Source organism: Cotesia glomerata, linkage group LG1, assembly GCF_020080835.1.
Source record: "Cotesia glomerata isolate CgM1 linkage group LG1, MPM_Cglom_v2.3, whole genome shotgun sequence".
Taxonomy (NCBI): Eukaryota; Metazoa; Arthropoda; class Insecta; order Hymenoptera; family Braconidae; genus Cotesia; species Cotesia glomerata.
The window spans coordinates 22,554,144-22,566,179 of NC_058158.1; the positions used below are offsets into that span (position 1 = coordinate 22,554,144).

The 12,036-nt window shown below is 25.9% G+C and overlaps 1 protein-coding gene across 2 annotated transcripts; it reads left to right on the plus strand.

Moving 5' to 3' along the window:
* The first annotated feature begins 767 nt into the window (after positions 1-767).
* LOC123264837 (tetraspanin-1) lies at positions 768-10,801 on the plus strand. 2 transcript variants are annotated; one of them, XM_044728364.1, is made up of 9 exons: positions 768-851; positions 4,224-4,310; positions 4,660-4,758; positions 5,922-6,050; positions 6,125-6,199; positions 6,306-6,413; positions 7,230-7,394; positions 10,434-10,575; positions 10,773-10,801. In XM_044728364.1, the coding sequence occupies exons 2-9, from the start codon at positions 4,251-4,253 to the stop codon at positions 10,796-10,798; spliced, it is 804 nt and encodes a 267-aa protein (XP_044584299.1). In that variant the 5' UTR covers positions 768-851; positions 4,224-4,250; the 3' UTR covers positions 10,799-10,801. The 2 variants fall into 2 exon arrangements, with proteins under 2 accessions (XP_044584299.1, XP_044584291.1); XM_044728356.1 differs by lacking the exon at positions 768-851 and adding an exon at positions 1,412-1,819.
* The last annotated feature ends 1,235 nt before the right edge of the window (positions 10,802-12,036 follow it).

Below are 12,036 nucleotides of genomic sequence, written 5' to 3' on the forward strand. Positions count from 1 at the left end.
TTCAAACAAATTAAAGATGATGTCTTAAATTTTCAACATTCTTATATTATGTTCGTGTTGCGCATCGAAAGTAGAATTAAAAAAAAAATAAGTAATTATTTCTCAAATTTTTAGCCTATGCCTACTTTGTTTTTTTTTTTTTTTTTTCTAATTTATTCGCTATTACTAATATTAAAAAATATTCTCCACAGATATTTGATTAAAAATATTTATATTCGAATAAAATCCAGTTTGATTAAAGGTGGGCTGAGAGAATGCATTTCCAAAAATTTAATTTACTGATTATTTTATAAAAAAATTTAAAAGAACTATGATAAAGCTTCCGCAATAATTATTCGTAGTATAGCCGTTTTTTGAAACTTTATTTTAATCTATTTAAAAATTTATTTAAGGCGTGATTAGAAAAATAAAATTTTTGAAAATACTACGGTCCACCCTTTAATACCTATATGATACTGAAGTCAGCTGACATCTGCCAATTTTTTTAATTTTTATGACAAATCAATGATAAAAAATATTATTAAAAAATTTGCACTAGTAATTTTTATTAATTTATAGATGTGATGTTTTTTATTAAAATTTTTTCATAATAATTTAGTTGCTATAAAAATCCAAAAAATTTACAGATGTTTGTTAATTTCAATATCAATTAAGTATCTGATTTATACCCACACTTATAGCAAATATCCCCTAGGGGCGATATGTAAACAAATAAATCAAAATAAAAATAGCATCCATAACCTAAAACTGTTATTTATTAAGTTTGTGAGCATCTATATTTAAATTTTGTTTTGATTTTTTTTTTTAAATCAACATTTTTTCTACTGAGATTGACACCCAACTAACTAATGGTTTGTTGAAATTTAATTTAGAAAAAACCGATTATTCATATAAGGTAAAAGCCCCAATATATGATCACTCCATGTATTTGTATATCTATATTCACAAATATAGGTATACAAATACATGGAGTGATCATATATTGGGGCTTTTACCTTACTTCTACGACCTATTTTTATAATTCCTTGATATCCTTGTAAGCTCATAAATATTCATACATCACACACCATTACTTATGACAATAGAAGATCTAGACTTTATTTTCATTTAATTCTACAGTCGCGTGTTATAAAAAAATAATAATTCTACATCTTATTGTAAGTTATCACCTCATAAATGAGGTAAAAAATAAAATTTTTTTTTTAATAATTACACTTGCGAAATATTATGAAAAAGTTTTTTGAGTTTATATTTCGTTTTATATAAATCTGGACGGAAACGTTCAGCGATAGAAGTAATTCCTATTAAAAAATTAGATGAGATTATTTTTTTTTTTTTAATATTTTTAATAAGTTTTAATTAACTAGTATAATTTTAACAGAGCTTTTTTATGCAGAACTTTTAAACTAAATTACTTATAAAAAATCTTTTTTTTTTACAATTCAAGGCGATGATATTTGCGTGGTAAAAATATGTCTGCGTAGAATGGTTGGAATCGTATTTAAACTTAGAAAAACATTGAAACTAGATAAAAAAAAACTATACTTGTAAAGAAATATGGGTGAGGCCCCGATGTTATGTGATAGGTGACGTTTTGTTATGTTATGTTCTTGAGTTAGTCAGATTAAATTAAACCTACGTATTATATCAGTTTTGTTAGGATTGTCATTTTTTTATTCAATTGCTAATAGATTCATCAATAAGTATAACCATCACGAAAAATTCTTTATGGATTAGTTCACTCATATTAGATATTAATACTACATGTTAAAATTTGTTGTGATATTGGATTAAAAACAAACAAACAATTTTTAATAAGGTGAGTGTCGACTGAATTAATACAAACAGTAATGTCACTATTTAATCATTCATCCTATATCTATAACCTGGAATATAGTGTTAATAAAGTTAATTTTCTCATTGACAACTGAAATTATAAATTGAGGTGTATGAAAATGCATATTAATAAGTAAAAATAAAATGAATTGAGTTTTATCTTATGCAACATTTATTTCTTACAATAATTATACAATATACTACACGGCAGGTAAAATAATTCAAATCTTATTAAAAGTTTTATTTTAGGTTGTTTATAATGTTTTGAAACGAAAAAAAAGTCATTGTAGAACTGTGCGACTATTTTTTTCTCTATACACAAATAAGGCGTTTGGTGGTGTGACCATGTAAACAGTTCTAAAATGAAAATAGAATAACCGTATATTAAATTTTAAATCTCTGTATTATATTCAAACTCATTGCGCTATAGAGATACTCTGATATAAAAATTAGCCCTTAAAATTATAAATTTGTAAAATAAAATTGGCAAATTTCTTAATAATTAACCATAGCTAAAATAATCATTTTTGTAAAAATATTCATGTGTCTCAAAAGAAAATAAAGAAGAGGCTTATTTTGAAGTACGGTTGAATTCGATAGCTCGATTTAAAAAAAATTACAAGAAAACTTTTTTTCTCTTTTTTGCTCCTAGCAGAAAAATTATGCCGCGAAAAAGAATAAGTAACCAAAAAAAATAATTAATGAATGAAAGTGAGAAAAAAATAATTAATGAATGAAAGTGTGATCTGAGTGTATACTATTTTTCTCCTCGACGGAGGCGGAAAGCGGCATTTTCGTTTCTCGGAGGTGAGAAAAAATTATTTTCAGCAAATAACTATCTTTAATTTTCTGACTGGGCGAGTTTCTTCTTAAATTTCACTCTTAACGCGATAATGTAAGCTTTAGTATTTCTCACAGTGCGGCGCTTCGCGACGCGGAAGCTTAAATTCGCTAGGATAGAATATGATGTTATTTGATAAATTTTAATATAAGATAAAAATCTTTCAATTCAATAGCAAGTTTGAAAAATAAAAAGTGTTTTTTCAAAATAAATTTTTAGACAGATCAATTTTTTTTAATTTTATCACTTCTTATATGCTAGAAAATTTGCGTTACGTATCCTAAATCAGACTAAAATCGAATAACTCCTCCGAAAACTGCCGCAGTTCAAAATTTTTTAAATGTTCGAACTTCGGTTCAAACCTTTTTAGCTCTCGGAGAGCTAATAAGAGCGGTAAAATTGGAAAAGCCTATCTGCAAAACTTTATGAGGGGTTTACGGTAATTATTTAAGAATTTTTAAGCTCAAAAATAATCTTTCTATCTACGTTTTCAAAGATTTGAATTTTTGGCAGTTACACATCTTTACTCCAAATTACTCAACTCGGCGACATACTGTACTCAACATAAAAAATTGAATAACTTTAAAAAAAAAAAACTTTATTCAATTCATTCACTACTCAATGCTAACTTTACTCAACGCTAAGTTTACTCAGTTCCAACTTTATTTAATGAAATCTTTAGTCAATCGTATTTTATAAGTGATAGCGCGCTTTTAAAAATCTCTATTCAATATTTTTTTATTTAATAATATTTTATTCGGCAAAAACAAAACTGTACTCAAAATTTCTCAGCTCTTTGCAATCTGTACTCCAATAAAATAATTTAATAAATTTAAAAAAAAAATTTTTACTATATATAGATATATAAATTATATTTAATTGAGTAAAGTTGACTTTGAATAAAGTTTGTAAAACAATAGAATTTTATTTTTTAAGAATAAAATTATTAAGTAAAGTTTTTTCTTAACTTATTTAAAATAAACATATTATTAAACAAAAAATAATTGAATAGAGATGTTTAAAATCGCGCCATCACTTATAAAATACCATTGAATAAAGATTTCATGAAATACAGTTGGAACTGAGTAAACTTAGCGTTGAGTAAAGTTAGCATAGAGTAATGAATAAATTGAGTAAAGTTGTCTTTTTTTTTAAGTTTTTCGATTATTTTTATTGAGTACAGTATGTCGCAGAGTTGAGTAATTTGGAGTAAAGATGTGTAACTGCCGAATTTTTACTGTCAACATTATTAAAAAATGATAACTTATGAAAATACACCACATCACCTCAATTTTTAAGCATGTTTAACAGCAAATTCAATAATTATGTTGGAATAAAATAGTCATCGTCATTAACGGGAAGAGAGCGGTTGTACTTAAGTATCTTTAAAAAAAAAAAATAAAGACACTATTGTATTCAAAAATTTAAAAATGTGTACATCCCTTTTATAATCAATTGTATATTCGGATGAATGTCCTATGTTTTCATTATCGTAAAAAATGCTTTATTCTCTATAAAATTATTTTTAATAATTTTTTTGTTACAGATTTGAAAATCATATTTTTATATCAAAATGGGTTGCATTGCATTGTTTGCAAAGTTTTTTCTATGCTTCTTCAATTTCATTTTCTTCGTAAGTAAATTATTTTGTTAATGAAAAAATTATGTCTAATCTTATTTTTATATTTCAAATTTCATAAAATATTCTTATTAAAATTATCAATAAAAATTATTCTTTTTTGAGTACATCACTCATAGTATTATGTAACTCTCAATTTGACAGAGTTTCCTATTTATATTATTAGTACGACGCATGATATGTTAAAAATGCGATCTTTAAAACAATTTTTTTTTTAAATGTCACCAATATGCATCACCAACATAAAAATTCATATATAAATCAATTATAATTGTTTTTTGTTATTATAAGTAGATTATATTTTTTGAATTTCAAACAAACTTAGATCTATTATATTATTTAGATTGCCGGTGGAGCTGCTTTAGCTGTTGGAATATGGCTTATTGTTGATATAAGTACATTTACAAATCTCATTAGCAAAATCGACGAGTCCGATGTTCTGGTAAGCATTTTAATAAATAATTATGTTAATGTTAATAGCTTCAACTATTTATTTTTAATGGAATCTCATTAATACAAATGAGTCATTGTAGATTTATATTATATAATAAATTCATTTCTTATTTTATTGTGATCGTTTATTTCTGATCAATGCCGCATGAAAAAATTTATGGGGAAAATTCGAAATGCATGATCACTGAGTAGCTCTTTTGTGAAATTTATATATATGATCGTGAGTAAGTAATCACCAGTATTTTTTTCACGAATAATAATTTCCCATGAAAAAATTTTATGATGAAATCTTTTCGCAGATATAAAACCTAATAATATACAAAAATTTATGGTAATTTGATATAACACAGTGATTCCTAAATAAATCAATTATAATTTTGTAAAAAGTATCATACCATCATTTTTATAATATATAGTCATATTTCATTATAAATAATATCTATTGGTTATTAGAAGAATATAATGCTAAATAATAACACATTTGTCTAGCTCTTATATATATTTTTCTAGTGTGCAACGTCTGCGTATTAATTATATGCTCAGTCATCATTTCAATAATTGATACATGGACTTAATGATACTATCAAACGCTTAATAATTTTGTTAATATTTTATCTCTGAAATATTTTTCATTATATTTAATTAGTATTTGTAACATATTTAGATTTGCATAACAATATCTTTCGTGATATTTTTTTGATTTAGTAATTATGGTTTAAAACTAATTCAATATAATTATTCGTCTAAAATAAATATTTTTTAACCTTTCGTTACTATACATAGTTTTTTAAAGAATGATCAACAAATAATTCGTAATTTATATCTAATACAATATATAACTCTCACATATCTACTATTAATGTATGATAAATAAATGTTAAATAAATACTGTATTTCATAAAAAAAAATTGAAATTAGTAAAAGTAACTGTTGATTTAAACATGGAACCAATCATTTATTCAATGAGATCTTACTATTCGAGTGAAGTTTAATTTGATTCTTCCGTTTTTTTGAAGTGTAAAAAAACAATCTATATGCTTTTATCACCAAAAAATATTTCTGTTTTTTAAAATTTTATTTAAATTCAGTTTTATATTTTTGTAAATAACATAAAACTTTATTTTTATCCAATCAAGATTTTTTTTATTACAGACAAAAACAGATCCTGATGTTATAAAAACAATATCTTACGTTTTGATTATTGTGGGAGCACTTACGTTTATTGTCAGTTTCTTAGGATATTGCGGTGCCATGTTCGAGTCTAGATGTTTACTTTGTATTGTAGGTTGAAAATGATAAAATTTTTTCATTAAAAGTAGCTTATTTCACTTTAAATACTTCGATCATTCTTTTAGTATGGCATTCTCATCCTAGTTGTTTTGATCTTGGAATGTACTGTAGTAGGTTTGTCATTCAGTTGGAATAGTGAAGTAAGTAAAACATTATATGATTCAAATGTAATTGAATGTAAACGATATAATTACTAATAACATTCGCAAAATGTTAACTTAATAAACAATAATTTTGAATTTGTAGACAGAACAAGGAGTAAGAATGTTACTCAAGGCAACGATGAAATATTACGCAACCAATGAAGACAAAACTGAAGCTGTTACGGTAGCTTGGGACGAAATAATGAATCAGGTAATTAAAAGTTTGTGGAAAAATTTTTTTAAAAATTTTAAGAATCTTAAAAATCACTATTTATAATGCTCATTCAACTTGTTGTAAAAAAAAAAAAATAATGCAAAGAAATGCTCGGTCTTAAGTGCTAAGGCTATTATGATTTGTGCTAACATTTCAAAACTTAGTTTTTAAAATTTTCACGCTAAATCAATATGTACAAGCGATGCGTGTATGTGCAAGAACAGAAAAATAAATATTCTTTCAATTAAAAATAAAATAATGAATAAATAGATATAACTAAAAAAAAAAAAAAATCTCTGAAACGTTTGACTCTGCAGGCCATTCCTGGAACTTCTCGTTACTTACAAGCTCAAAAAGCTCGAAAAAATTTCTTAATGAGAAGTTCTGAGCTCTCCAAGCTCGATAGTCTAGTAGTTGTGTTGGTATAACACTTTTTTGAAAATTTTTAATTGCAATATCTTTTGAACAAATCAGCCAATTTTGATACGGCTTGCAGAATTCAAAGCAGTTTTTTTTCGTACAAAAAGATATTGATTTTTTTTTGTTTTTTTTTTTTTTTTTTTTCCCCAATGATTTTCTCATTTCTATTACACTAAATCAATTTTTAAAAAATGCAGATTGAACTTTTTTCCGTGCAATGGTATATACATTATGTTGAAAATAGTTGCAGAAAGGGGGGAAAATTTTTTTTCAATCGTAAAGCACTCTCTCTTTAATGTTTTGTATTATGATTCGTGCAAAAAAATAAACCTGTAGTTTTTTATATCCCTATTTCTCATATTATTATTATTATAAAAATATTCTTAACTATAGATGAAATGTTGTGGAGTTGACAACTATACGGATTTCAGTCAAAGTCCTAATTGGTCGATGATAGAAAAGAAAGTACCTGAGGCATGCTGCAATAAAATTAATGGTATTCTCCAGGATTCAAATTGTCCAAGTAGACCATCGTTATCAAATTCATATCATATGCAGGTAATATAATTTCAATGATTACTAATACTTCTTAAATTTATAGTTAGTTCCTTTGATTAATTGATAGTCCGAATGTGATCAAATATAATTACAAACGTTTTTTTTTCACTCCGCTATAGTAAAAATTAAAATTTTAGGTAGCAATAAATGCCCGAAAATAATGTATTCTCTTTGCACAGTCATTTTTATTGGTATATCACTCACTGCTATTTAACATTGGTATTTTTTTCATAATAATGCTTTTTAACTTCCCGCTAAGAAAATTGAAGATTTTCGAAAATCGGGAAGTTATTGGTTTACCCCGTTTTTTAAAAATTAAGTTTTCATCATATCTCGACGTTTTGAGGTCCTAGGAAGCTTTCCTGACGATTATTACGATGGCGCGCGCGCGCGCGCGCGCGTGTGTGTGTGTGTGTGTGTGTGTGTGTGTGTGTGTGTGTGTGTGTGTGTGTGTGTGTGTGTGTGTGTGTGTGAACCTCTCATAACTTTTGAACGGCTTGACCGATTTGATCGCGATTGGCGCCATTCGAGAGGGCTTGACTAAAGTCAGATTTTTAATACAATTTGGACCGATTCGAACAGGTAGATTTTAAGAAATCTAAAAAAAACTGCGAAAAAAATTTTTTTCAAATGTGGTTTTTTTGGAATAACTTTTATACGTCTTTATCAACTATTTTTTCAAATTTCTTAAAAATTTTGGGTTTGATCAACTTGTGTTTAGAAGTTAATCATAGGATTCAAAAAATTGCGTTGAATGCTACCAACCCCGTCAAAATCGGTTAATTCATTCAAAAGTAATTGCAGTTTGAGAATTTAAAGATTTATTGGTGATTTGAAAGCATGGAATGTGTGTTATCCATACATGCTTGTAAACTTGTAATTGAGGTATTTTTCTGATCTTTGGAACTATATTCTTAGAAAACAGAGTATCTTTAAAAAATTTTTAAAGAAAAAGTCTTAAACGAAATAATATTTAAATAATAATAATAATTAAATAATAATAAATTTAATTATTTTGATCGAAAATTTTGAAATTCTTGCGACATTTCTTGCTAGACCCATTATTTTCCATAGTATCGTTACTAAGGAAGATAATGAGGCCCCCCCTAGCAGAAATTGTAAGCATCGTTCCAAACATGCGATATACATATGGGGCATTCCACGCCAAATCGACCACTTTTGACCCTAACCCCTTTTGATTTGGCTGAAAGTTTACCATCCTTTTCTGCCCTATCAAAAACGTCTCTCATAATTTTTTCAAATTTTTTTACCCAACCAAAAAAAAGTTATGAATTTTTCAAAAAAACCGCTTTTTTATTTTTAAATTGCCATAACTTTTTCAAAAATTGACTTATCGGGACGTTTTTTTTTCAAAATTTTTGTTATTAAATGTTCTTTTTAGGAAAAAATATAAAAAAATTATTCAAACCTATCTTCATCGTTATTTTTTAGATTTTCTGGAATAACTCCGAATTTCTCGATGATAACCATTTTTAATTTCTTTTTTCTTTCTTTCATATAAAACTTTGACATTTTCTACAAATATCCTGAAATTTTCAGAAAGGTGTTTTTTCGATTTCTATTTTTTTTTTTCAATTGAAAAAAAAAATTCTTTTTTTTTAATCTTATTTTTCATAACATCGGTCCAAAAATTTCCGGGAATCCTCAAAAAACAAAAAAAAAGTATAGAACCAAAAGTTGAACATGTTAATCATCGAGAAAATTGATTTTTTTAAAAACAAAGAAAATTGAAAAACAAAAAAAAATATAGAACTAAAAGTTAACCAGGTAAGCTTCTCAGAATTGCTTTTTAAATTTTTAATCCTTGCGAAGGTCCAAGTTTATTTTTAAATTACTCTAAACTTCTTCGAGAAATGATAGTTTGCGCCACCGATGAGTCTTCTTCATAAAAAAAACTGATTAAGTGCCATCTTCAGAAATGACATTAAGTTAAAGAACATTTTCTTGCTTAGCTAAGCTAAATGTCTTTATTAGTTTAAGAATTATTGCATTTGAGACATTATAATCATGTAATAAACCATTTGATGAAAGCGTTTAACCATAAAACTCAGATTATCGGAGAATTGTTTATTTCAATGCCCACCATTTATTAAGCAATAAATGAAAAGAACAATTGTTTTTCAATTTTCTTTGTTTCTAAAAAAATTAATTTTCTCGGTGTGATTAACATGTTCAACTTTTGGTTATATACTTTTTTCTTGTTTTTTGAGGATAATCGGAAATTTTTGGACCGGTGTTATGAAAAATAAGATTAAAAAAAAATTTTTTTTTTTCAATTGAAAAAAAAAAATAAAAATCGAAAAAACACCTTTCTGAAAATTTCAGGATATTTGTAGAAAATGTCAAAGTTTTATATGAAAGAAAGAAAAAAGAAATTAAAAATGGTTATCATCGAGAAATTCGGAGTTATTCCAGAAAATCTAAAAAATAACGATGAAGATAGGTTTGAATAATTTTTTTATATTTTTTCCCAAATTGAACATTTAATAACAAAAATTTTGAAAAAAAAAAACGTCCCGATAAGTCAATTTTTGAAAAAGTTATGGCAATTTAAAAATAAAAAAGCGGTTTTTTTGAAAAATTCATAACTTTTTTTTGGTTGGGTAAAAAAATTTGAAAAAATTATGAGAGACGTTTTTGATAAGGTAGAAAAGGATGGTAAACTTTCAGCCAAATCAAAAGGTGTCAGGGTCAAAAGTGGTCGATTTGGCGTGGAATGCCCTATATATATATATATATATATATATATATATATATATATTTATTGGTGATTTATTAAACTTCTATCAGACTTTTGAACTTGAAGAGCTCAAAAACGTCATGAATGCAATTTTAAGCGCTGAGGTACGGAATTAGCGGGAAGTTACAGGGATGGCTTTTTGGGTCAACCGTTTTCCTAATTTTTATAGATATAAACCTATCTTTTTCATGCAGAGCTAAAGTATTTTATTTTTCTTTTTTTTTAAATAATGCATACTAGCTTTTGATAAACAATTTTCTTTTAAACGTTTTATCTAGGGATGCTACAATGCGATAATAAATTCGATCCAAGAAAATGCAGCAATTGCTATTGGAGTAGCTGTAGTCCTAGTTTTTGTCGAATTGATTGTCATTATTTTGGCATTATATTTGGCATGCTGTTATTGGCGACCACAGCATGGTAAGGATAAAACTCTTATTATTTACAAAAAATTAACATTTATTTTTTGCTGAAATTGATTAATAATATGAAAGTGATAATTAATTAACAAGTTGTTTTTTAAATTCATTGATAATAATAATAACATTTCACCAATATTTTTTACTAATATCTTATTATGCTAGAAATGGACTGAATTTTCATAAATATTGTTGTAGTATTGACTTGTTGGTGCTGCTGCTGACGCCAAAAAAAATTCACTGCCAGATTAAATCATGGCTTCAGAATCCATCCATCCAATAATCCATAGAAGACTGGTCTCGCATCGTTTTACAAAGTAAAGCGATAGTATAGTAATATACAAAAGAACAACATAGAAAGGAAGATAACAATCTGAAATATTTAACTAAAAGCTCGAAACATATTTTTATATAAATATTTCCTTAACACACTAAAATAAGCGATAACATCCATTAAAATTGAAAAAATTCATCTTACACAAAAAATTCAAGTCATAAATTTTTTTCTTTATACTTCTGTACAATTTATTACTTAAAAAAAATATATATATATTTTTTTATGTTAGTTAGAAAAAATTTTTTAATAAAGTATTTAATAATTTTTTGGAATACTGAATGCGTATTTTTAATGATATTTCCTGATGTTATTAGTTAATAAATTGAAATATTTATAAGGATAAAAATCATGCATACTTGAAATCAATTTTTTTAATTGTTTGTTTTTATATTCATTCATTTTTATCATTTGTGATGATCACATTTTTTCCATTTTTATTACTTAAGTCAGTTTATATTATAATTTTAACTGATAGCTTGCTTTAGTTTTACTAATTTACTACGTTAGAGACGTGCAGTGTTATTGCGGTACATTTACCAAGATACGAAAACCTACCTTCATACAAGGAAAATTATTAGATAATCCTCAAGAGAATCTTTTGATAAATTTATTTATTTATTCATTTATTTAATTTAATCGGCCTTAGAGCAAGTGTTTCCTAAGGGCCGTAAAGTACAGAATATTACATTTATAGTGAGTAATTTTATATACACAAAAGTAAAACATATTATATATTATACATAAGGTTAATATGAATTAGATTAAGGTAAGCTATTAAATCTAAGCATTATTAAATGTCCTTATTAAAAAACCAATTGTAGGCAGAAGTTTTAAATTCTTTAACAGTTCCTAGGGCAACAATGCTTGAAGATAGTTTGTTCCATGAATAGTTTTATTGCCGTTAGTCAGAAAGAGTGCTCAAATGTTCCTGTCCTGCACTGCGGTTGATAGAATGAGCAAGATCACGTCAACTGGACCCCCTATTTTCCACTTGATCATGAAAATTAAGTTCATGTATCTTTTTTATAAGTACATACCAAGATAAAATGATCCCCGAAACGATTTTTAAAAATTTAGATTTTAACAATAATTTTTTTTACAATGAAAATTTTAGGTACTTTTAAT